Source organism: Ahaetulla prasina, chromosome 1 (genome assembly GCF_028640845.1).
Source record: "Ahaetulla prasina isolate Xishuangbanna chromosome 1, ASM2864084v1, whole genome shotgun sequence".
Taxonomy (NCBI): Eukaryota; Metazoa; Chordata; class Lepidosauria; order Squamata; family Colubridae; genus Ahaetulla; species Ahaetulla prasina.
In genome coordinates, this window is record NC_080539.1 from 339,964,652 (window position 1) to 339,992,149 (window position 27,498).

Consider the following 27,498-nt stretch of genomic DNA (forward strand, 5'->3'; position numbering starts at 1 on the left):
ATGAAGGAATAAATAAATAATGTAGTATTGATGATTAATGAAAATTCCAAAATCCAAGGTCATACAGGACATGTATTGGGACCAACCTAATGTATAAAACTGTTTCAAGATTTTGAAATTTCTTCTTTAAGCAAAGTTTTATTTAAAAGTGGTTGTGGGGAAGAAGGGAGGACTTGACTTTCTTCAAAAATCATGAAGTTTGCATATTCAATTATAAAAAATAGTGGGAAATGATCATAAATATAATGACTTAGTTTTGTCTCCAAGTTTAATTAAAAAAAAGGTTGGGTGCATGGTTGGTTTTGGTTTTATTTCTTTTTGCAGACAGAACAAAAGTGCTATAGTTGATATTATCAAAGATTTTAAATAATTATGCAAAATATTAACTTTACATCATACTAAAATGTGAAATATGGTGGAAATCGACAGAATCTCTCCATATCATTGCAAGAAATGCCTAAATTTGTATTACTGATTTAAACTATTCAACAGTAATAGTAAAATTACTATTACATTATACTGCATTTAAAAAAACTTTTTGGAAATCAAAGTATGAAATTCATGTGTAATCCATCTTGTTCCCAATAGCTACTGAGATTGTTCAATAGACAGACTGCAAAAGTTGTAAAAAAAATCAGGTGTTTGCTTGTTGGCTTTTCCAAAACTGTTAACAGAAATATTTTCTGTTTAAATATCAAAGTTTCAATTTGGCTGTCATAACTTATATACTTGAACTGTTTTAAAGTCATCTGAATTGATGGCTATCACCAGCTGTTAACAAAATCTGTAATAGTTGAACATACTGCAAAACAATATTTTGTTCTGTGTTTCCTAATCGACTTAATTATGAGTTCTAGAGTCTTGTTGTGTCACAGTATATCCTAATTTTTTCTATTTTTATTATAGCATACCTCTCACAGTGAAGGACGACAGGAAATTTCCTCCCGAACTAGTCGGTCTGGGGCTCGCTGTAGGAATTCTATAGCTTCCTGTGCAGATGAGCAGCCTCATATTGGGAATTACAGACTCCTTAAGACAATTGGAAAGGGAAATTTTGCAAAAGTGAAACTGGCCAGACACATCCTAACTGGCAGAGAGGTAAAGTCTTGAACTGGCATTTTTGTTTTTAGATTTTGCAAGATAAATTTCCTAATATAATCATTTTTAATAATTAAAATAATGTGAACTTTGCATACAATCATATAAATTTTAACAGGATGTGTTTTTTCTCTATAATTAATACTAACAAAATGTTTTAGCCTAAAATAGTACAACTAAAAGGTTGATTAAATGTTGCTAAATTAAACTGTGGTTTTTCAGTCGCTACAGCATGTCTCACTATTTATGACCCCATGGACCATAACACATCCTTCACTGTCTCCTGAAGTTTGTCCAAATCTATGTTCATTGACACTATCTAACCATCCTCTGCCATCCCCTTCTTTTGCCTTCAGTCTTTCTCAGCATTAGAGTCTTTTCCAATGAGTCCTCTCTTCTCATTAGGTGGCCAAAGTATTTGAGCTTCAGTTTCATTATCTGTTTTTCAAAGGACAGTCAGGGTTGATTTTCTTTGGGATTCACTGATTTGATTTCCTTGCAGTCCAAGAGACTCTCAAGAGTCTTCTCCAACACTACAATTCAAAAGCATCAATTATTCAGAACACAGCCTTACGGTCCAATTGTCACAGCCATACATTACTACTGGGAAAACCATAGCTTTGACTATACAGACCTTTATTGGCAAGGTGATGTCTCTGCTTTTTAATATGATGTTTAGGTTTACCATAGCTTTCCTCCCAAGGAGCAAGTATCTTTTAACTTCATGGCTGTGGTCACCATCTGCAGTGATCTTGTAGCCCAAGAAAACAAAATCTGTCATTTCTTCCCTTTCTGTTTGCTAGGTGATGGGACCGGATGCTATGATCTTTGTTTTTTAAATATTGAGTTTCAAGCCAACTTTTGCATTCTTCTCTTTCACCCTCATCGAGAGGCTCTTGTTCCTCTACACTGTCTGCTATAAGAGTGATATCGTCTGCATATCTGAGGTTATTGATATTTCTCCCTGTGATTTTAATTCCGGGTTGTGATTCATCCAACCCAGCATTTCACAAGATGTACTTGGCAATAAGTTAAATTATCAGGGTAACAATATATAGTCTTGTCACACTCCTTTCTCTATTTTGAATCAATCAGTTGTTCCATGTCCAGTTCTAACCATTGCTTTTTGCCTCCGCATAGAGGTTTCTCAAGAGACAGGTAAAATAATCTGGTACTCCCATCTTTTTAAGAACTTGGCACAATTTGTTGCATTCTACACAATCAAAGGTTTTAGCATAGTTAATGAAAAAGAAGTAGATGGGAGTTTTCTGGAACTCCCTTGTTTTTTCCATAATACAGCAAATGTTGGCAATTTTATCTCTAGTTCCACTGCCTCTTCAAAACCCAGCTTGTACTTCTGGTAGTTCTTGGTTCACATATTGCTGAAGTCTAGCTTGTAAGGTTTTGAGCATAACCTTGCTAGTGTGTGAAATGAGCTCAATTGTACGAGCATTCTTTGGCATTGCCCTTCTTTGGAATTGGAAAGTAAACTTATTTTTTTGCTGGCATATTGAGTTCTGCACTTTAAGAGCATCATCTTTTAGATTTTTAAGTAGCTCAGTTGGAATACTATCAACTCCAGTAGTTTTGTTGTTGGTAATGCTTCCTAAGGCCCACTTGACTACTCCAAGATGTCTGATTTGAGGTGAGTGATCACACCATTGTGGTTATCAGGGGCATTAAGATCTTTCTTGTATAGTTATTCTGGGTATTTTTTCCACCTTCTCTTAATCTCTCTGCTTCTCTGCTCATATATGCACGAAATGTTTCTTTGATATCCCCAATTTTCTTGAAGGGATCTCTAGTCTTTCCCATTCTATTTTTTCCCCTCTGCTTCTTTGCATTATTCATTTAAGAAGGCTTTCTCCTTGCTATTCTCTGGAAATCTGTATTCAGTTGGGTATATCTTTCCCTTTCTCCCTTGCCTTTTGCTTTCCTTCTTTTGTCAGCTATTTGTAAAGCCTCATCAGACAATCATTTCACTGTCTTGTATTTCTTTTTCTTTGTAATGGTTTTAGTTGCTGCATCTTGTACAATGTTACAAATCTCTATTCCTAGTTCTTCAGTCACTCTGTCTACCAGATCTAGTCCCTTAAATCTATTCATCACCTCCATTGTTTATTCATAAAGGATGTGCTTTATGTCATATCTGAATGGGCTAGTTGTTTTCCTTTCGTCAATTTAAGTCTGAGTTTTGCAATAAGAAGCTCATGATCTGAGCCACAATCAGCTCCAGGTCTTGTTTTTACTGACTGTGAAGAACTTCCCCATATTTTTGACTGCAAAGTACATCATCTGATTTCTGGCGATGTCCATGTGCAGAGTTGGCTCTTGGGTTGTTGGGAAAGAGTGGTTGCTATGACCAGCATGTCCTCTTGACAAAACTCTACAAAATAAAATTTGCTAGCCTTTGCCCTGTTTCACTTCGTACTCCAAGGTCAAACTTGCCTGTTATTTCAGTTACCTTTTAAAAATGTATCTTCTACCAAAAATGTATTCCAATCTCCTGTGATGAAAAGGACATCTTTTTTTTGGTGTTAGTTCTAGAAAGTGTTGTAGGTCTTCATGGAACCAGTCAACCTTGGCCTCTTCATCATCGGTGGTTGGGAATAGACTTTTTATTATTTTATTATTATTTATTCGATTTTTATACCGCCCTTCTCCTGAAGGACTCAGGGCGGTGTACAGCCAAGGTGAAACAAACAGTGCAATATACAATTAAAATACGAATTTAAAAACTTATTACATAATTGGCTTAAAAACTTTGGAACATATAAAACTAAAACCATTAAAAATTAATAATAAAAATTTAAAACCAATAAAATTTAAGCCAGCCCCACGCGAATAAATAAATGTGTTTTCAATTCGCGGCGGAAGGTCCGAAGGTCAGGTATTTGGCGTAAACCCGGGGGAAGTTCGTTCCAGAGGGTAGGAGCCCCCACAGAGAAGGATCTTCCCCTGGGGGCCGCCAGCCGACATTGCTTGGCGGACGGCACCCTGAGAAGTCCCTCTCTGTGTGAGCGTACAGGTCGGTGGGAGGCATGAGGTAACAGCAGGCGGTCCCGTAAGTACCCAGGCCCTAAGCCATGGAGCGCTTTAAAGGTAGTTGTCAGGCCTGGAAACCATATTAGACTTTAGGGTTCCAGACGCTGCCACATTTTTCCCCTGAGGGGAGGAAGGGGGGCCGAGGGGTATGGTAACATTCTTCAAGCGGTCAAGGTCGGATGGTGTTCACATCTGCAGGAAGAGTGGCAAGAAGATATTCGAATGAACTGGGAGAACGTGGGACCATGTGACCATCAAAGGGGTCAGCGGGGTGGGACTCTTGGAGTTTGTATAACTGGGAAAAGAATCCGGAAATTCAGTTTTGGAATTTCACTCATCGTGTGCCAGTTTCCTCATGCTAGTAAAGAACTCTGGAAAACAATGGCTTCTGAGTTTTTTTTATGCAGAACAGGTTTTTCTGGAACCTTGACAGTAGTAACCAAAACCTTAAAGTGCACCCGAAAGACCACAGGTAGCCAGTGCAGTCTACGCAGGAGTGGTGTTATGTGGGAGCTACGTGAAGCTCCCTCTATCACCCGCGCAGCTGCATTCTGGACTAACTGAAGTCTCCGGGTGCACCTCAAGGGGAGCCCCATGTAGAGAGCATTACAATAATCCAAGCGGGAGGTAACGAGCGCATGAGTGACTGTGCACAAGGCATCCCGATCAAGGAAGTGGCGCAACTGACGAATCAGGCGAACCTGGTGGAAGGCCCTCCTGGAGACGGCCGTCAAATGATCTTCAAACGACAGCCGTTCATCCAGGAGAACACCCAAGTTGCTCACCCTATCCTTTGGGGCCAATAACTCGCCTCCGACAGTCAGCTGCAGCTGCAGCTGACTGAATCGGGGTGCCGGCATCCACAGCCACTCCGTCTTGGGGGGATTAAGCTTGAGCCTGTTCCTCCCCATCCAGACCCGTACGGCTTCCAAGCACCGGGACAGCACTTCAACAGCTTCGTTGGGGTGGCCTGGGGTGGAAAAGTACAGCTGAGTATCATTAGCGTACAGCTGGTATCTCACCCCAAAGCCACTGATGATCTCACCCAGCGGCTTCATATAGATGTTGAACAGAAGGGGCGAGAGAATCGACCCCTGTGGCACCCCACAAGTGAGGCACCTCGCGGCCGACCTCTGCCCCCCTGTCAACACCGTCTGCGACCGGTCGGAGAGATAGGAGGAGAACCACCGATAAACGATGCCTCCCACTCCCAGTCCCCCCAACCGGCGCAGCAAGATACCATGGTCGATGGTATCAAAAGCCGCTGAGAGGTCTAATAGGACCAGGGCAGAGGAATAACCCCTGTCCCTGGCCCTCCAAAGATCATCCACCAACGCGACCAAAGCTGTCTCCGTGCTGTATCCGGGTCGGAAGCCGGACTGGAACGGGTCTAGATAGATTACTTGGATTACTGTGATGTTAAATGGTTTGCCTTGGATTTAAACCAAGATCATTCTGTCATTTTTGAGCTTGTACCCCAGAACTACTTTTCCCACTCTTTTATTGAGGGCTACTTCATTTCTTCTAAGGGATTCTTGCCCACAGTAGTAGATAATGATCTTCTGAATTAAATTTGTCTATCCCGTCCACTTTAGTTCACTGATTCCCAAGATGTCGATGATCAATATTGTCATCTCTTGTTTGATCACATCCAGCTTATCTTGATTCATAGCTCTTACATTCAAGGTTCCTAAGCAATATTGTTCTTTATAGTATTGAACTTTCTTTTCACCATCAGATACATCCACAGCTCCGCATCCTTTTGGCTTTGGTCCAGCTGCTTCACTCTTTCTGGAGCTACTTGTAATCACCCTCTGCTTTTCCCCAATAGCATATTGGACACCTTCCAACCTGAAGGACTCATCTTATGTCATCATATCTTTTAACCTTTTGATACTGTCCTTGGGGTTTTCTTGGCAAGGATATTGGAGTGGATTGCCATTTCCTTCTCCAGTGGACCATATTTTGTCAGAATTCTCTCTATGACCTATCAATCATGGGTGGCCCTGCACAATACAGCTCATGGCTTCATTGAGCTGCAGAAGCTCCTTCACCATGACAAGGCAGTGAACCAGGAGATTGATTAATTAAATTAAAATTTAATTAAAGTAAAATTAAACTATTAAAAATTAATGTTCTCAGAAATCCCAATAAATTGTATTCATTACGAGAAGCTAAAACATTCTCCTTTATAGAAATATTGATTTGACATGTAGATTTCTTTATTTCATATATATTCTTGGCAATATTTATGTAAAGCATCTTTATATATTCTTTAAAAATCTGCAATTAAAATGGATTTGGATTCTGTTGCTCAGTTAAGAATGCAAGAGTACTTCTGCATTAGGACAAGGGCATTTTTCCAATAGCCTCTTTTCTATTTTGGCCAACTAGATGCCAAAGGATCTAAAGAATATGAAGAAAGCAGCCCCGAATGCAACTGTTCCGTAGCAATTATAGAATACTAGAGGTGTTTGCATATGTAGTGGACAATATGATAGTAGCCACTATCCATTAATAACCATATCACCTATGTACTTGTATAATCTTTTTCTAAAATCATCTTTTGTAATCATTTTTTATAAACAGATGACTCCAATTCATTGTTGGTTGCCCTTTTCAGCTTCTTTCTGCAGCTGTAGAATATCTTGGTGCTGCAACCGTTTTGATACAGATATGTAATACATATACAAAGGTTGATACTTTATGTTCATTTGTCTTCTTTCTTATCTCCACAAACAACAAGCACAGTCTCTGCAGCCCAGGAATGTTTTCCTGAGCAGGCAATCATATCTGTTCAGACTGGTGAGATACTTGAACCATATTACAGTATCTAAGCTGAGAAAGGCCTTTACTAGCTCAATTTAATGCTCTTCTTTCAGTCATTTTGGAAGGCAAATACAAAAAAATTCCATATGCTGCTTCACTATGTCCATATGACACAGATGCTATAGAACGGAGTTCCCCAACCTTTCCAGCTTTGGGGTCAAGTGGGTGGGGGGGAAGGGATGGTTCTGCACAAGCAGTGGGCAAGCACCCATGCACACATCTCCATTTGTGCGAACGGCAGACATGCCTGCCATTGTCCGCATATATTTTATTTTTATTTCATTATTAATTTATATGCTTGCCCAGTTTTCAACAGTTCTGGATACCTGTGTTGGACATGAAGTTGAATCAGGGGAATGAGGCTTATATGAAGAGGGGTTTGGAGTATGTTTTGTGTTAAAGCTGGTTGATTGATTCTTACCAGCAACTTAGACAAGAAAAAAATAGAATACAATGTTTCTGTTTGGCACAATGAAAGTCAGGATTGCAGAGTATTCATAATATTGAAGTGGTGTATAGATTTAACAAATTATCTCTCTCTCTCTCTCTCTGTGTGTGTGTGTGTGTGTGTGTGTGTGTGTGTGTGTGTGTAAAGAGATAGATTCAGAGGAGATCACTTTCTGTGTACTAGGTAACAACTTAAGCGTCCATTGTTAGTAACAAACACCTGTCTTCACTGCAGAAGAAATATTGCAAATATTGATCGTGGTCTGTATTTAGAAAAGGGATTTGAAGAAAGATGCTGTTATAAACTCTCTTTAGATTCTAGGAATTGTTTTCCTTTTTTCCAGTCCAGTTTTTTCATCCTTGTCATATTTATTCTTCATATTTGTCTCTTGTTGTTTGTCTTATCTTAAATGTTTTAAACAATTTGTAAACTGCTGAGAATCACTAGCAGCTGATTTGATATATCATCATCCATTATTACTATTACTATTGACATTACATTGATTTTGTTTATTTGCTCATTTGGTAATATGCTATTAACAATCAAATATGCTTTGTAATACAGCTACAGTTAAGAGAAACCAAACAATTGTATTTTTTCTAGGTTGCAATAAAAATAATTGACAAAACTCAATTGAATCCAACTAGTCTACAAAAGGTAAGTTTATTAGATATTCCATCTTTTAGGTATACTACTTTGTTTAGAGTATTCTTTTCTGGCACTTCTGTCTTCCATTTTTAAACATTTTGTGTTATTTTAAGAATAATGATTTCATTTTAATCATACTTATTTTTTCTCCTAATGGATAGAATAGAAGTAATCTAATAAAATTAGTCTCGATCTGAGCTCAGAATTTTTATCAAAAACCTGCAATAAGTACTATACCTACATTCTCATACCCAAATCTGTAGTATAAATCTGTGTGTCTGCCTTTTTGATTAATGGACAAAAATTATAAAAACATCATCTTCACAGGTCACTTTTTCAGGCTGAAACTATATGGATTGAAATTAGGGATCCAGATTACAAATTGATGGGGAATCTGAGCAGTGGAGGACATATAAACCATGCCTTTAATTTCCCATCACCCAAAATGTTTCCTTGAGCTATGTAGCAAATTCGTATCAGGAATCTCCTCTGTAGAAAAGCAACTGGAGGATGGAGAGATTTAGGAAGAAGTGTAGGGAAGATTAAGCAGTCTGTCTCGCTCATTGTTTCACTATTGAACATTCTCTGCTGCATTTTTAGGTTTCCAGTAGTGAGATGGATTTTCTGTTGGATGTATATTTCCAAGATATGAATGATGCTATTATTTATTCAGTAAATTTTATTGCTGTTTGATGATTGTTTGAATGCTAATTTCTAATGGCATTTTTCTAAAAACTCTGTTCTATCCACAATGAAATGATATTTTGGTAGCATTATCTCTGAGGCAGTGGCTGATTCAAAATAAAACCATTTGATTGCTCTGTTCCTTTCTCTATTAAGAGCAGAAAATAACAAAGCAAATGTTTGGAGTGTCAACTTGAAACCTTGGTTACTTCAAAAGCAGAAAAAGGAAACCATTGTGCAGATCATGCCGTTCTTAGGAATCAGACTTTGCTTTTGGAATCTTCCCAACTGAAAATCCCAGCTGTCAAATGAATATTGTTTATTAACACCTTGATGAAAATATCTTACTTTGAGTTGAAAATAATTTAACAAGCAGTTCAGTTTCCCAGTTAATGTCTATATTATAATAGGTGTGTATTGAGTTTAGAACAATCCAGTTACACATTTAAATAGAATCTTACATTTTATAGGAAAGAATAAAAAATGCATTCTTTTCTTTTAAAATACCTAAATGTCCAAAACAGTGCAAGTGCTTTCACAGAAACAAGTAAATACAAATACAAACCTTCTGTTGTCACGTTCCTTATTAAATATAGGAAATAAAATTAATACAAGGGAGAAGAACATAAGTATTGTTGAGTTATTGTGAACCTTTAATTAATGTTAGTCATTCTGGTGACTAAAAATGTCTGCCAGTGGAATGGAGAGGTTATTTTTAGAAACCTTCTAATTCTTGCAGCGCAATGCATATCTGTGGAATTAATGTGGACCGGTATAATGGGCTGCTGGGGAAAAAATAGCCAAGAATATTCTGCATCTTTGTTTAATTGAGGGAATTTTCCAACATTTGAATGACTGTTCTAATTTACAGTCTATAGACAAACTTTCTAGTGTGGTGGCTAGGAGTACCAATATATCCAGGGAACTTCCTTTTCCACTCATCAGGCTCCTTGTTTCATTGAATTCTGAATTTCTCCATTAAAAATGAGAAGTTGGAGGGGAAGCTTGAACACAAATGAACATGTACACATAAGTGAGGGAGAAACTCCCAAAGTCAAGAAAAATCACCTTACTAGAGTCCCAAAGTTTCCATGTTCTAAACAGCATGCAAAAGAGTTGTCAGGGAGATCTGAGGGTCAAAGAGCAACAGAAGATTTGTCAGACAGTCTGCGATCCAAAGTCAAAGTCATGAGGTTCAAAAGTTAAGATTTCAGGAACATGGAGTATGAATTAGTGAACAATTGTCCCAGGGTTTGCTGCCTATCTACTGTTATCTATCTACTGGAAGTAGAGACAGTCATTGTTGCTCATTACAGGAAGGTGTGGGTCCTCTCTTGCAAGGAGCCTTACAGAGTGCCTTTGCTCTACTGTCTTCTCCATGTGGTGAACCCTTGCACTGAATGGAGCAGTGGTCTCGGTTCTGTCCGGTTCTATAGAACCAGTAGTAAAACTGGCGGGAGGCTCCGCCCACCTGCCCCAATTTCATCAAGGGGCTTCTGCGCATGCGCAGAAGCGCACTCGCACTCCCGTTGTGAGCCAGTAGTAAAGGTAAGTAGAACCCACCCCTGGGATGGAGGTAACAGCTCAGAGCACTCATCTTCTGAACCAATAGCAGGCAATCCTGTTGATTACCAGCTAGCTCACCTCAACATCCTGCAAGACCTCAGATAAAAATTCATCCGGTAACTGGAGCAGGGTAGGATATTGATTTAGAACGGGACAGATTCCAGTCACCCATCAAATTAAAATTGTTTTAGAATGTTTTAGCTTTGGCATTAATTAAATTAATTAAATTAAATCTGTGAAGTTTTGTTTATAATTTTTCCCATTTTTATTACTTTTATAAATCAGTCAAGGCAGTGAATAATACTCTCCTCCTCCTCACAACAGCAAGCCTGTGTGGTGAGTTGGACTGAGAAAGAGTGACTGGTCCAAAGTCACCCAGTCAACTTTCATACCTCAGATGGGACTAGAACTCACAGTCTCCTGGGTTCTAGCCTGGTGCCTTGACCACTAGACTAAAGTGACTCTCTAAAGTTCTATAATCTTAATGTTCAGATTAAGAAAACCTGAAAGAAGATTGAATGTCCTTCTGAAATCTCTAGTGTTAAAACTTGGTCTTCAAAGTATGCTTGCTTGTATAGGAAGGGAGGAAAAGCTCTTATATCTTTTTTTTTTCTGGTATACTTATAATTTTCCAGACTTTTCAAATATGATTACAGTTGTAACACTCTTACATGCACATGTTCTCAGGGTTGCTAGCGATGTAATACTAACTTTTTAATTTTCTTTTCTAGCTGTTTAGGGAAGTAAGGATAATGAAGATTTTAAATCATCCTAACATAGGTAGAGTATGATTTAAATGTTCTATTTTTGCATAGATCTATTTATTCATTCAGATATGTATTTTTAAAATATATGTAATAAATGTGTACATTTAACATCTTCATAATCCACATGATTTTTTTAAGCACATCAGTCATTCTCCTACTGCATTCAATATCATCCTACATTTCCAGTTTCACTCAGCTATACTCAAAATTTTATTTTATTCATTTAAAATCTAAGGTCTTAGTATGCAGATGGATCTCCTATATGTGAAACCTTTCTATTGGGCATGCCTCTCCCTTAATTATTTGCTGCAAGGCAGAATTAATGTACTCGTCATAATATCACCAATCGTTCTGTGGTATATTGTGAGCAGGTATCACAAATAACATTGGCTCATCATAACTCAAGTAGTTGCAGCATTCTGCAGGGGAAGGCAGTTTTCAAAGTCAGAAGCCTTCTGGATGTAAATGAATACTTTATCTTCCCTGCAGTTTGTTCCCTTTCAGAGGAAGAAATTGTATATATATCCATTACAGCTGATAATTCAAATTTCTTCTGGAGCATATTAAAAAATATTAATTGCTGAGATACGGGAATGAGTGGATTAGATAAATCTTGAAAAGCTTTTCAATTGAAAGTCTAATTTCTGTGTTTTATTCTGCCCTGGCTTTGTCTTTTGTATGGCTGTCTCATTATCTTGGGCACTAGTCTTCTTTATAAGTGCTCAGACATGCTCTATTACTTTAATTCTTTCTGGAAAGGCTTGAGCTGCTCTGAGCAAACACTCAGCTATGCTTCTGTTTTCTCCACCTCCAATAAGACCTCATTCACCTGGGTAACATATGTTGAAGAGCTTCAGGCTAATAGGAGAGGGAGAGCGCACTAGAAAAAGGAGTGGGAACAATAGAGTATAAAGCAAGGAGTGGAATAGAATAAGACACTGGGGAGGGAGAAAGAACAGGATTAGAAGCATTGCTAGAGAAAAGGAGGATGAAAGAAATATGGAAGGGTTTTAGGGGAAATAAGAGCACCAGCATGCCTACTGTCCCTGTCCTAATGTTCCCTTTAATTGTATTCACTTTATGTATTCAAGTCATGCTTATACTTATTATCTAATATGTACTCAAATAAATAAATATGGATGGATGGATGGATGGATGGATGGATGGATGGATGGATGGATGGATGGATAGAAAATAGGCTTCCAGATCTGGACAGAAAAAATATGTAGATGGCCACTGAATTGCAGTAAAAAAAATTTGCAGCTCAGATCTAATAGCCTTAATAAATGGAATGGTGTGTCCCAGAGAGAGTTTGCCTTTGGTCTCATCTGCTGCTAAGGTACAACTTCTGGAAAGAGCTGTGGTGGAGCGGTGGTTAGAATGCATTATTGCAGGCTGCCTACTTCCAGGAGTTCGATCCTGACTGGTTCAAGGTTGACTTGGCTTTCGATTCTTCCGAGATCGGTAAAATGCTCCAGATTGTTGGGGGCAATACGCTGACTCTCTAATCCACCTAGAGAGTGCTGTAAAGCACTATGGGATGGTATATTATTGTTGGATTAAATTCTGAAGATCAAGCAACACTGATTACTTATATCTCAGGATTTTTTATTGTTATGAACTAGTCAGAAAAAAAACATACTGATCATTTATTGAGCCCAATAAGACCCTCAAATTACCATATGAAGCACCTCTGAATGGAGGAGTATAATTTCCATATCATACGTATCAATCAGCATTTTATTTTTTCCTCATAAAACTTTCTACTCAAATCCTATTCAAGTAAATACACATTTTTTTCTGACTTTCTTAAGAAAAAAGAAGAAGAATGGTAAAGGTCAATTTTCAGATTTTAAAATAAAATTATTAGCATTAATGAATTTGTATGCTATCTTGAGAAGATGTGAAAAGCAAATCTTGTTATTTGATTTTGATTTCAAGTGAGAATTGTGATGTATACAATGGAGAGCTAGGTTATAGTTACGTATTCCTGTATGATTGTTAATAGGTAATATCTTATTTCATTTCTATTGCTTTACCTTGCTTATTTGAATAAATTTAACTGTCTTATATATTACAGACTGTAATAAATGTTTACGTATCTACTGTAGTGTATTTAATCTGAATGTGACTATGAAATAACAGGATGGACTCATTTAAATGTTTCTGCATTAGTCTTTGGTTTGTTCTCCTGGGGGTGGTGGAAAAGTTGGCTTCCTAAAATATAATCAATTGGTGCTTCCTGAAACTACTTAGAGGTCTGATCTTTAAGTGGTTTCAGTACTACAATTTTGGTCTGTATCCCCTAATAAAATGCTATTGCTACAATGCAAAGAGCTTTTTTTCAGGTGATGTTTAGCAAGGCTTTTGACATTTTTCTGTGAATACGTATCTCTGCCTGTAAACTGCTTTTGAGATTCCCCTGTGATTTTAATTATAGAATATGCAGTTCAGCTTAAAGAGAAGCTATGACTCACTGAAAACAACGTACTATGTAGATTCATTCCTTAGCATTTCTAGCCAAAGGACATTAAGTAGAAAATTGGGATGACAATTTGCAAAAGGAGCCAGGTTTCTCACGTTTAGCAGTACCTTGCTGTGCTTGCATTCCAGGGAGAATTTGATTAAAATATGTATTTTGTATTTAATATCATTCGCTGGAATATCAGATAGGAGAATGAAATATATTAATATTGTACAAGTCGATACATATATTTGATAGCATCTCTAAACTAGTTCTTTCTTTTCCTTTTTTGGTTGTTGTTATTGCTCCAGTTAAATTATTTGAAGTAATTGAGACTGAAAAAACACTCTACTTAATCATGGAATATGCAAGTGGAGGTAAGTTCAAACATTTGCAAGCAAAACACTTACCTAACTTCTGTTTATATAAAATTTTATTTTTGAATAAGATTTTTAAGAATTACCACTTTGTAAATATAAGAATACTTAATTATTTTCAGTAATTACTTTTCCTTTGTTATTAAGCAAGGACTCTAAAGTTATCTAGAATAGGAATCCAGAACTTTAGATGTTTGTGCTTTCAAAAAACACTAGTACTTGTTAATTTATTTGCCTGATTTAAATAATTTTATTTTTGTTATATTAATAAACTCCCTTTCCATCCAGTTGGGAAAATAAAAAGTATAATTCTTGAAATGTGTATTTTTCCCTCTATTCTTTTTTATGTCCTTGGTGCTTTCTATATTTCCCAAATAACATGTTAATGTGCAAATAAACAGTTTTTACACTGTTTTGTTCATTTTACACAATACAGTATATCACTTGCAACTTTCTTTTTTATCTGTACATGATAAAACATTTTATATGGAGACTGTTATGATTAGCTATCAAAATAATAAGCCTAAGAATTATCTGTAAACAAGATAATTTTATCTTCATTACTTCCTCTTTACTTTGCATTTTGGAAAACAAAATGAAATCTCAGTCACTAAGAGTTATTTATTTATTTATTTATTTATTTATTATTTATTTATTATTCATACTTTTATACCGCCCTATCTCCCTAGGGACTCAGGGCAGTGTACAGCCATATAAAAAACACATAAATATACAAAGTAAAACATTAATCTAAAAAACTTATTATATAGGCCAAATATTTAAAATAGAAATATAAATAATAAAACCCGATTTAAAACCAAATCTAAAATAAAAGAGATCTGATTGTTCATGGATACAACAATTTATATTTAGCAGGTAAATACTCATAGTGTAAGAAATGGTTGGACAGATTTTTTTATTTACATAGAATAGCTTCCTTTTACTCAATGATAAAGAACACTGGTAAAGAACACTGATTAGTTTAACTGGTGATTAAAGATTAACTGTGGGAACAGTTTATATTCATATTTAATAGATTATAAAAGAATTTTAAAATGTTTTTAAAGCATCGGAACTTAAATTTTAACAACAATTTGATACTTTTTTCTCCTCAGGAATCAATACTTACAGTTGTTTCTTATCATTTTAGAAAGAGCTTCCCCATATCCTCAATTACGTCTTAAATAATTTTGTGTTTGTACATTTCATATTTAGTTTTATTTTCTTAACTATTCTAAAAGTTATAAATGAATTAAATCTGGTCAGGATGCCCTTTATATTGTGCTTCAAATTACATTTAATCCCTTGTGGTTTTACTATGATTAGGAGATTGATTAGTTTAGTTGCTACTTCAATATTTTCCCCTATCTTGGTTTAGTCACACTTTTGATTTTTAATTTAATTGTTATTAATATTCTGGACAGTATTTGATGTTATATTGCCTTCTGAAAATGAGGTGTTTGGTTGCTTTGATGTTTTCATGCAGTTTGTCTTGCAGATAGGAAAAGACATATTTCAGTGATAGCTACAAGCTGAAAACTGTACCATGTCTTCCTTTTTTAAACAAAAACATACATACAAATCATTTCCTCTGTATAAAATTTTACTACCATCTAAATAAGGCAAAGTAAACCTTTTCTAGACCATTGGTTGGCTAAGTCCCAACAGTCAACTTGGAACTGTGATTATCTACCAATTCCATTGATTTTCTGTTGTTTCTGGGTTTGGTATAAAGTACAGTAAATGTTTTTTAAAGCACTTAATGGTCTTGGGTTAGATTATTCAAGATCAATTTCAGTCCATTAACCTGCACAACACTGAAAATAATTTCAGAGGCTTACTAGAGATAAGATGGACAGGTACATGAAGGCACCTATTTTATTTATGATATCAACACCAAGGAATATTTCTTAGGCCTGGAAAGTCTCTAGCTTTTCCCATTACCCCTGATTATTTTTTTTTGTGTGGTTGCTATTGTTGTTTAAAACCTTTGACCACTCAAAGCAGCTAATGGATTCGTCATTCTCCAAGCCCTTCTTTCTATCTAGCCTTTGAATTCAGGGGTTTCTTTAACAGGGCCTCTCCAGCCAATCTTCCCATCTGGATAGATGATAACTCAGGATTCTGTTTATCTGTATTTAGTATTTAACACATTCATTTAAATGAGGCAAGGATGTTCTGCTACATGTGAAATTTTAAAGTAGGTTTGTTGTGTTTCAGTTATTGTATTGTGATTTGTTTTCTGCTTTTGACAATAGAACATATGGAAAAGTAAGTTATCAATAACAAAATCACAGTGCCTAGTCTAAAACGAATACTAGCATTAGATTCATTAATGTTAGGCTAAGTCTAAGAACAACATGGAACACAATTCAGCCACAGTTCAGTTCTATATTTGCTTACACATAACAGACAGAATCTTTCCAGACTAAATCCTTGCTGTCCTCAGCCTAACAGATATAACCTGTGGGAATCTGAGGAGTGGCTATCTGAACACACTATCAATTTCCAGGTTCTGTTGCCTCTTGTCTCCCTCCCCTTTCTGGAATGTGCTCCCTCTTTACTGGGAGGAAGTACATATATAAATTATGTAAAATAGTTAGGCCTAGAACCTATAAAAAAGATTAGTTTCATGAACGGTTTTTGAGATTGACTATAGGATGTGGTGGGGAAAATCATCCAGGAATGAGAAGTAGAGTATTACTCATTCCTGGATGATCTTCCCCACACTCTGAGAAGGAGCATATCAGGTAAGACCAACACCCCTTCTCTTGTATGACCATGTGTTCAATAATTGTTCAAAGTTATGAGAATATTATAATATACACCGCTCAAAAAAAATAAAGGGAACACCTACACAACACAATGTACTGTATTTAATAAGAATATTTCATTCCTACAGATCTAGGATGACTTAACAGTATTTCTGTGTTCCCTTTACTGTATACCGTAAGACATCCTAGATCTGAAGGAATGAAATATTCATATTAAATACAATACATTGTGTTGTGTAGGTGTTCCCTTTATTTTTTTTGAGCAGTATATTTGTTATGTATTACTGGAAGTGGAAGTAATACAGGTAGTCCTCGAGTTACAAATGTAATGGAGCCTGCCCGTTCCATTCATAACCTGAGGATTCTTGGGAATGAATCTCATACCTTGAACGGAATCACTCCTTTCGCACACGCATTTGTTAATCAAATGTGAGGCTAGTTAAGTGCACATGAGTTATTTCAGGATGAGGAAGGCAATGGGGGGGGGCTACTGATGGAACAGGCCACTTGCCTAAGACCACCCAAGGCCTCCCCAACCCACTGAAATACCTCATGCTCCCCACAGTTGCTTCCCCCCCCCCAACCTGCTTTGCCCGGTTACTTACCTTGTGAAGATCTAGCAAGCACTCTCCTCTCCAGCTTCTCAGCCGTGTGCACCCCTCTGCAATTCTGTTTGGGCCCCCGCAGGCCTCGCCCGGCAGTTTGCCATCCTAAATGGAACTTCTGAGGAACAAATCTGGCCCTTGGAAGCTCCATTTCGGCCTGCAATAGGCCGGGGAGGATTGGGCCCTCTGACTCGCTGTTCGGCCCTCTGCAGGCCTCCTCTGGCCTGTTGCAGGTCAAAATGGAGCTTCTGAAGGCCAGATCTAGAGACGCCTCTAGACCCCCAAACAGAGCTTCTCTGGGGCAGACACACACACACACCCCGAAAGCTCCCTTTTGGCTGGCAACATGCAGGATGAATGTTACAGAGCCTCTGCTCTTTTTCATAACGGTGAACAACTGCCATGGTGCTGCACGAGTCATAGTTTCAGGCCTTGTTCACAAACCCTATTGCATAACTTCAAACGTTCGCTAAGGGAACACTCGTAACCCAGGGATTACCTGGACACATCCAATTCCTTTGCTATGTTGCTGCTACAAAGAGAGAACAGTGGGGGACAATCAGTAATATCCCTAATTACACCTGAGTTGTTCCTGACTTCAGTTCTAAACAGCAAATGAGCATATTCTAGTATACGCTATTTATAACACAACTGGTTCTTTCCTTGAAGGAATATGTTAATAATAGAATAGAATAGAAGAACAGAGTTGGAAGGGACCTTGGAGGTCTTTTAGTCCAATCTCCTGCTTAGGCAGGAAACCCATATAATAAATTAAAAATAACCTTTTCATTTTTTCACTGGACATTTTACTTTTTATTTGCGTATTATGCTATAATATATTTTATTTGCATATTAAAATAGGGAGCCTTTCATTTTTTCACTGTAGCTGGTTTGAGAAGATCCTAATTTGTATAATATAAGAAAGCATGATTTTGTTAGCATGCATATTCCTGGAAGACTCAGTTTGAGCAGATCAAAATTTGTTGAATTGTCATTATATTTAGGGTGACTTATTAATTGGATTTTCCTTAATCAGTACATAGCTTTTTGTTCAGATGAAATAATATTTTTTTTATTATTTAAATATTTTCCAACAAATTTTCAGACAGCGTAAAGATATATCTTGTCTGGCCATATACTAAAAAAATAAAGTACATGAAGATAGTAATCAATTTACATTTTCTTACATTTCCCTTACTGCTATTGTTTGTACAGTCAAAGTAATTTTACTGATGCGGGAAGTGTGTGTGGTATTTTAAAGTAGCCCAGTGACAACTAAGGATAATTTATATCAGTGGTTGCTGGCTGATTATTGATATGGCTGTTACAGGTGCCTCAGATGGGGGGAAGCTTAGCACAGGTCCAGATCCACCTATCCTTGGCCTCCCAAGGCTCCCCCCCACCCAGGACACTTCCTGCCCCTTGGTAGGAAGTCTTGGGCCTGCTTTCCACTCCACCAGGTCCCACATTCTCCTCTTCACCCCTTGTCACCAATCTAACCTATGTTCTGTAGAACTCCAAAGCTCCGGAGATTGCATTGGTGAAGGAGAGCAGGCTGTTTTGCCACTTGGCATCCCTGCTAGCTTCATGGCAACATCCAGGGATCAGGCGCTATTTGTGGAGTGGCCACCAAAAATGGTGTCCACTTGCAGGGCAGCCATGCAGCCTAGGGATGCCAAGAGGTGGAGCAGCCTGCTTTCTGTCTCCAACACAAGCTTCCAGACTTCTGGAACTTTACAGTAGATAAGCGAGCAATCAGTGTTGCTGATTGCAACACTGTGGAGTTGGGGATGAGGGTTCTAGACTTTATGGAGTATAAAAGCAGGCCCAAAGCCTGCGGAACAGGACTGGGAGAGAAATGAGCAGGAGGCTACTACTGATTCCTGCTGTCAATCATAATGGAAAATCCGCCCAACTTTGTTCATGTGACTGCAGGGGTTCTGCAGTGATTATAACTTTGAAACAGGGTTATGAGTAGCTTTTCAGAAATCCATTATAACTTTGAGCTTAGCGACCAGTCATAACTTGTGAACTACCTGTAAACAGAAACCTAGAAACTTTTGGAGGAGAGAATGCTTAGTTGGCTTAAATCGGATCAGTCCATTTATTGTAGTAGTAGTATTTATTCACATGTTTCCAGATTGGAATTATGGAATTATGTAGATTTTTTTTTCTATGGGGCCTAAATAGTTGAAAGTTAAACCATCATTTTCCAGACCCTGAAAAAGGGGGGTTGTGAAGAGCTTTCCCATATTTTCCAAGATATGCTTTGTTGCTTTGGCATAGGTTTTTCTTGCAAACTCCAAGTGTGAGAAACAATCATAAGGATCTTCCTTGATGCAACTCTCTCAAGTACAGAAGCATAGTAACTACAGCCTCTGCTTCTCTAACTACAGAAATAATTTCTTATACATTATGGGAGAGCGGTAAAGGAATGTAACGTATGTTATCCTGAAATTCTTTCCAATTCTCTAAAAATATGTGGACTATATTTGTTATAGGTTGGGAAAGCAGCTCACATAATTTCCTCAAAGCCATCTGCGGATCATTGTGTGCAAAAAGTTCAGGAGAGCTAGAGGCTCTAAATATGGGGCTACAGATGACAGAAAATTACTAATAACTGGGGAGAGGAATCTGTCTGTGGTAGTATAAGAAAATTCAATTTGATTCAGGCAATTTCCCCTTTCTTATTATATTCATCTATCTACTTTTCATTCTAACATAAGATACAAGCCACTGTAAACCTCTTCCGTTTCCCACCATTATTGATCTAACTTTTTGTGATATTGCTGCAACAATAATTTTAACCTTATTTAATATGCAGACATTCTCAATAATTGAACTGTCCCATAGACTATAGACTACAGCGTGGGGGGGAAAAGAAACATGATCATGGCTTACTGAATCATATGCAAAACTAAAACTAAATTATATGGTATAAAGAATAATAGTAACACATTCCTTGTGTTACTAAAAGTTATTTACCCAATGCCATTTATTACAGGAGATTGAGGACAAGCAAAATTATCTCTTTCATGCAATATGCAGTTGAATTATGGAATCTACTAATCTAAATGAATCACCATTTTGGATCAACATTAGATACAGTGTTATTTATTACTGCTGCCATGATTATCTTGGTTCACTAAGATTACAAAAAGCACGTTTTGGAATACTAGTTCCATCATAAGTGAAAAAAAGTCTTTCTGCTCTGTTCCTGCTGTCATTTCTTGTAGATATTTGGTTTACCTAATCCAATTATATCCCATTTATCCTCTACAGAATTTCAAAATGTTACAGTAGTTGAAAATTAATCTTAATGTAAAAGGATAAAATGTAAAACATTAAAAAATAAAACCAAAATTATAACATGTAAAGCAGTTTATAACAGTTCTGAAGAGGTTTAATAAAATATTTTTTTAATTAATTAATTAATTAATTTATAATTTAATTTCTATACCGCCCTTCTTCCGAAGGACTCAGGGCAGTTTACAGCCATATTAAAATACAAATATAAATAACAATTTTAAAAACAAATTAAAACCAAATATTTAATGGCCAAATCAACTAAAACGGTCAAAGACCGATTTAAAACCCATTTAAAATTACAATAAAATATTTCTTAGGCTAGTCCCGCACGATGAAATAGTAGAGTCTTCAGCTCATGTTTGAAGGCCCGGAGGTCGGGGACTTGGCGTAACCCCGGAGGCAGCTCATTCCATAAAGCCGGTGCTGCCACAGAGAAGGCCCTCCCCCTGGGGGCCGCCAACCGACATTGTTTGGTCGACGGCACTCTGAGGAGGCCCACTCTGTGGGAGCGCACAGGTCGTTGGGAGGCTATCGGTGGCAGAAGGCGGTCTTGTAGGTAACCCAGTCCTAAGCCATGGAGCGCTTTAAAGGTGGTAACCAACACCTTGAATTGCACCCGGAAGGCTACCGGCAGCCAGTGCAGGCCGTGCAGGATAGGTGTTATGTGGGAGCAATGTGGTGCTCCCTCTATCACCCGCGCAGCCGCATTTTGGACTAGCTGGAGCCTCCTGGTGCTCTTCAAGGAGAACCCCATGTAGAGAGCATTGCAATAGTCCAGGCGGGAAGTAACGAGGGAGTGAGTGACCGTGCGTAAGGAGTCCCGGTCAAGGAAAGGGTGCAACTGGCGAATCAGGCGGACCTGATAAAATGCTCCCCTGGTGACGGCCGTCAAGTGTTCTTCTAAGGACAGCCGATCGTCCAGGAGAACGCCCAAGTTGCGCACCCTTCCCCTGGGGGTCAATACTTCCCCCCCAACAGTCAGCGATGGCGTAAGCTGACTGTACCGGAATGCCGGAACCCACAGCCACTCTGTCTTGGAGGGGTTGAGCTGGAGCCTGTTCCTCCCCATCCAGACCCACACAGCTTCAAGACACCGGCCCATCACCTCGACAGCTTCGTTGGGGTGGTTCGGGGTGGAAATGTACAGCTGAGTATCATCAGCGTACAGATGGTAATCCACCCCGAAACCACGCATAACCTCACCCAGCGGCTATTATTATTATTATTTTATAATAAAATATAACATGAAATCTATAAGATTACACATGAATGTTCTGTTTGTTTCTAATTATAAATTTATTATCACAGTGAGGAATAATTTAACTATTATTTGATCATTAAGTGATCTGTTTTCCTTTTGTATGCCTTAATTACAGGGGAGGTATTTGATTATCTAGTTGCACATGGAAGAATGAAGGAAAAAGAGGCAAGAGCGAAATTTAGACAGGTATGAAAATACTTTGATGTAAAATATTTCAAGATGTTTTCCTGTTAGTGATTGATCTCATCCTTAGCATATAGATGGATGCACTTGTTCATGGAAAATAGTGATAAAATTGACTTCAACAATGTGACTGCAGTCCACCAATGTTGATGCTTTAGTTATATGATACATCATTAAGGGAAGGTAATTCCTACATAATTTGGTGTTTCTACAAGGAGTTAATGAGGAATCCAATCAGATCAGGAAGAGACTGTTTAGGCCATTAAATCTAATCCCAGTCCTATCAAGGAATCTAAAGGCATTGACAACTTATGTCTGTCTCTCTTCTGCTTTAGTATGTCAGGTAAAGGGAAGCAAAAACATTATTGTGAAATGTTTCCTAATATTGAATTAGAGTGTGCTTTCTTTATCTTAAATTGATGTTTATGCCCTGTAAGATGAGAACAGGTCTTGGTATCTTCTGTTTGACACTTTTTTCCAGATATTTCAGATATTTAAAGAATGCTGTCATAATTTCCTCTTGTTTTCAGGCTAAATATCTCCATTCTTTCAATATTTCTTCATAGGACTCAATTTCTAGCTCCCTGATAATTCATTTTGCTGTCCTCAGAACCTGTTCCAGTTTGACTAATTCCTTTTAATGCCCACAACTGGGCACAAGCTTTGAGAGGTGGTGTGATTAGCCTAGAAGGAAGTATTGTGATTTCAGTATGTTTTTATTGTGGCTTTAAATTTTATTTGATGTTTGTGCGATAATCTTATTTTTGGCACATTCTCAGTTTGCAACCAACTTGTTTTTGAAGATTTTTTCACAATTGCTATTACCATACCAGATGTTCCTCATCCTATACTTGTACACTGATTTGTTTTTCCTAAGTGAAGAATTTTACTTTTGTCTCTTATATTTCAACCTGTTAAATTTTAGCTCATTTTTGTAAGTTATAAAATGGTTTGTGAATGGGATATTAATATTCCATGCAATCTACAGATTTGATAAGCATTTTGTTCACTTGCTCAGTCAGATAATTAATAAAAATATTAAAAGAGTAGAGAACCCAAAAGTTCCTTTGTGGCATTTGCATGATTTCTGTCTCCAGTTTGATGAGCGCTACCTCTGCACCACTCCCTTAAGAGGTTATCCACAAATGTGACCAACTTCACTCCCATGTTCTAGCCTAAAACCCAGCTGGAAGAGATTCTATAGACCTTCCTCTTTTTTTTGTGAGCAATGTTTGTTCTCTACATTCATCTGATACTTCACTACCTGACCAGGATTTCTTCAGCAGAATTCATAGAGTTTCAGCTGGATTATCAATAAATTCCCTTGCTTTGCATCTGGCTCTATAGAGTTCAAGTTATTCATATTACACTTCTTCAGTCCCATGCTTTTGACTTGCGCCTTCATTTTGCTCTTTGTAATTACCAAGAGGAACACATCCCATCTTACTAAAGAAGGTTGAATTGAGTAATTTATGTTTTCCTTTCCTTTCCTTTTTCTCTTTATTTTGAATATTTCTGAATGAGTTCTTTTTAATTGTTTTTATTATTTGCCAATCTGTGCTCAGTGTAATACCAACTTTATGGACTGTCTCTGTGCACTCTCCCTTGGAGGTACATTGCTGTTTCCTCCACCTATATGTGTCTATTATATGTGCTGGTTTAATTTTCAAATCTTCACTGAGCATTTTGTTCTCATGTAGGCTTCTTGTGCAATCATGCAAATTTGCTTTCTTCCTTAAAATTGGTTGTCTTAGGTTTTTTGTTATAAATCCTTGTTTATATTATTGAAACAGTTTTTTTGAACTCTACAGTGAATTACTTTTGTATAACTATGTTATCACCATTACAGTCTGCAAAATAACTTTCTTAGCACCCAGATTCCTAGTTTCACTTCATTTTTAAAAATAGATTTTTATTTTTGAACATGGGGACTAACATGCTACAGAGCAAAGGACTAACCTTCATCATTCTATTTCGAGAATACTTATGGGCATATTGGGACCCATTAGAACATTTTTTTTAAAAATCCATTGGGTTGCTAATGAAAAATTAACAATAGCCAATGTAAATAGTAGACTTGCCTTTAGTCTTGTAGTAAATACTACTATTTGAATAATTCTTACTAATTTTGACAAATATATTTGAACCTGCACTCTTTAGCATCCATAATGTGTCTTTATAATTTTTCCTTTATAACTTTTTTTTAATTTTAAGCACAGTTGCTAGAATATATGACTGCAAAATCTGATTCTATAAACAATGTTTTTATCATTGAACTTGTTTTCTATCTAGATAGTATCTGCAGTACAGTATTGCCACCAAAAGCATATTGTTCACAGAGATCTCAAGGTAAGAGAACTATAAAGAATTTTATGTGACAATAATTTGCATTTTAGTCCATATTTTTTTACTCTTGCGTTTAATTTTTGTTTTAGTCTGAAAAAATAATGGATTACATTCTGTGACAAAGATGAACTATTGCTTGGCATGTTATTAAGGCAAATATTTGGCTGGAATTTTAATAAAGTTGAACATGTTTTAGGTGAATAGATAGAAATAAGTACGGTTTTTATACTAAATAAGGCTCTATTGCACAAATGCAAGATGGTTATAAAGGCAAAAGTAGAAGCAACACATCTAACTTCTCACTTTAAGCTTTACATAGCCTCACACTGTATGCTTCTTATTCCATCACTCCTTGTCTCTAGGAAAAAGTTTTTCATACTCAATGTGATATGGTCTATTTCCAGACCATAACAGCAGCACATTCCACATTGCACATACTTTAATATCCTCATAATTCCATCTTTGTTTGGCTTTCAGCATCTTTGATTAATTTCCCTTATTTCTTCAGTTCTTCATGTGCTGTTCCAAGATTTTAAGCCTGTTCCTGGCTTTCCTTTCCTTCTTCAATGTCCACCTTTAAAACTCTTGTTTATTTTTTTCATTTTAATTTCTAACAGCTAAAACATATGGTATAAAGAATAATAGTTTAACCCTTAATTTTCCTTTTTTCCTCAATTCTAAACAATATTAATTCAAAAAAGTCATTATAAAACTTCAGGTTTTGAAAAAAATCAGTTCTTTTTGCTTTCTTTTCATAAAGATGATCAATCTTTATAAAGCAATAACATATAATTGGGTATATTTTACATTCCTTATTTGTTTTCAGTTGCCAGATAATGTTCAGCTGTTTATCTATTAAATGTTTTAACTGTTACACCAATTACATAAACTATAACTTGAAGGCCAACAAATAGAGAAAGCTGTTTATTTTTTGTGGCACAAGTCTTATCACATTTTTCCCCTCTAGGCAGAAAATCTATTACTTGATGCAGACATGAACATTAAAATAGCCGATTTTGGTTTTAGTAACGAGTTTACAGTTGGTAATAAACTGGACACATTTTGTGGCAGCCCTCCCTATGCTGCTCCAGAACTCTTCCAAGGCAAGAAATATGATGGACCTGAAGTAGATGTTTGGAGCTTAGGTGTCATTCTTTATACTCTTGTGAGTGGATCTCTACCTTTTGATGGGCAGAATCTAAAGGTATGTATCTAATTTATATTTAAAAAATGAGGGAGGGGAGACACTTCTTATGTCATTTCTCATATATATCAGCTTATTGACTGCTTTTTGTAATTTTTTGATCACTACTGATTTAAGGAACTCAGAGAGAGAGTGTTAAGAGGAAAATACAGGATTCCTTTCTACATGTCAACAGATTGTGAAAACCTGCTAAAACGTTTCCTGGTGCTAAACCCAACTAAAAGAGGCACTCTTGAGGTAATAGCATACTCAATAAATTTACTCTTATTTTACTGTAGCACATTTAGTAGACTTGCTAATTTTTACATTCATTTTTGCATAGATTATATTCCTTGCTAACTTTTCATCTGCTGGATCTCCCAAGTTGTTTTTCAATTGCAGCAAGAGAAAACATACTTGGGTATATTAAAATGCATGCAGCATATTTTATACTAGATATAATTAATTTACCTCCCATGCCCTCTCCATTACATGAGAAACTCAAATCTTGTTGCTGCCTTATTTGCATATTGTACTAAGAAAATCGGGGCACCATGCAGTTGACTGAAATCATTGTATTGTTAGTAGTGAACTCTGTCCTTGGTGTTTTTTTAGTTTCTGAAAGAGGTTTTTGAATTTTAAAGAGGTGGTGTTCTACCTGAAATGTTCTTTGTTAGTCTGAATCTAACCAAATGACTTTATAACAATAATTTATATGCCAATGTTGTTCTTTCTCCCTTAGAAAGCGCTTGTTTAAAACAAACATTAAAGTGATTTGTGAACATGTTTTTAGAATCAAAGCGGAGATCTATTTAAAGTATTTGTTTCAATAGTAGCCAGCAGTCTGTCTCTGAGAAACCCACAAGCAGGACACAAATAACTTTGATGTTTGTTTTAATCAATTTTCCCTTGGTTTCTTAACAACTAGTTCTGATATGTTCAAAATAACAATAACCATCTTGATGAGTACATTTTGTTAGCCTTTTCCTTGGTCTAATGAACCTGGGTTGTAGAAATTCAGAAAATATCTACTCCATTAAGCAACTCCATCTGGTTGTCCAAATTGCTCCAGCCCAAATACTATTCTTCATGTTAGTTATATTATGTGAAGGAATCTTAGTACCAATTAAGTGGTATACTGGTAATCGTTTAACAACTGGCTCTACTAGTTCCATTGCTGCCATTGCTACACTGAACAGCTGATCTGCATGCTTGGCATAGTAGCTTAGCTCTGCTCTCAGTCAACTAACGAAATTCCAGAAAATTTAACAATCAGCTCTTGTGAGCTGGAACAACCTGGCTCCACCACACTACTATACCATACTATTGAAGAATCGAGGAACAAAAATATAACAAGCTAATTTCCTCCACAAACTATCGTATTGTTAAGCTGTTGGTAAAAACAGTGTCTGGTAAAATGTACCCTTGGATACAGCCTTTAGTGTTTCAGAGCAATGGAAAAAAGGCATACATGACATGATACAGTGAATCAGCAGACTTTTTGAGACTCCTTGTGAGAGAAATGTCCTTATTCTTTTGTATAAATTCGCCATTATGCAATTGGCAAAAAGAGAAAAAGTTACAGATAGGAAATATTTAAGGAAAGGATTATAGCATATCTGAAATTATAGTGATTCCCTTTGATTGAAGCCAATTTTTTAACCCTCTACTATATAATGATATGGTAAAGGTTCCCCTCGCACATATGTGCTAGACATTCCCGACTCTAGGGGGCGGTGCTCATCTCCGTTTCAAAGCCAAAGAGCCAGCGCTGTCCGAAGACATCTTGGTGGTCATGTGGCCAGCATGACTAAACATCAAAGGCGCGTGGAACTGTTAACTTCCCACCAAAGGTGGTCCCTATTTTTCTACTTGCATTTTTTATGTGCTTTCGAACTGCTAGGTTGGCAG

The 27,498-nt window shown here is 36.9% G+C and overlaps 1 protein-coding gene across 7 annotated transcripts in view; it reads left to right on the plus strand.

Moving 5' to 3' along the window:
- Positions 1-27,498, plus strand: part of MARK3 (microtubule affinity regulating kinase 3) — a 75,291-nt gene that overhangs the window by 18,108 nt on the left and 29,685 nt on the right. For 5 of the 7 annotated variants that reach the window (XM_058162774.1, XM_058162776.1, XM_058162775.1 and 2 more), the window contains exons 2-9: positions 907-1,098; positions 8,024-8,077; positions 11,050-11,098; positions 13,861-13,926; positions 21,991-22,061; positions 24,351-24,407; positions 25,372-25,608; positions 25,726-25,845. In XM_058162774.1, the coding sequence (XP_058018757.1) occupies positions 907-1,098; positions 8,024-8,077; positions 11,050-11,098; positions 13,861-13,926; positions 21,991-22,061; positions 24,351-24,407; positions 25,372-25,608; positions 25,726-25,845 (846 nt within the window). The remainder of the gene's footprint in view (positions 1-906; positions 1,099-8,023; positions 8,078-11,049; positions 11,099-13,860; positions 13,927-21,990; positions 22,062-24,350; positions 24,408-25,371; positions 25,609-25,725; positions 25,846-27,498) is intronic. The other 2 variants (XM_058162777.1, XM_058162780.1) reach the window with 1 other exon arrangement.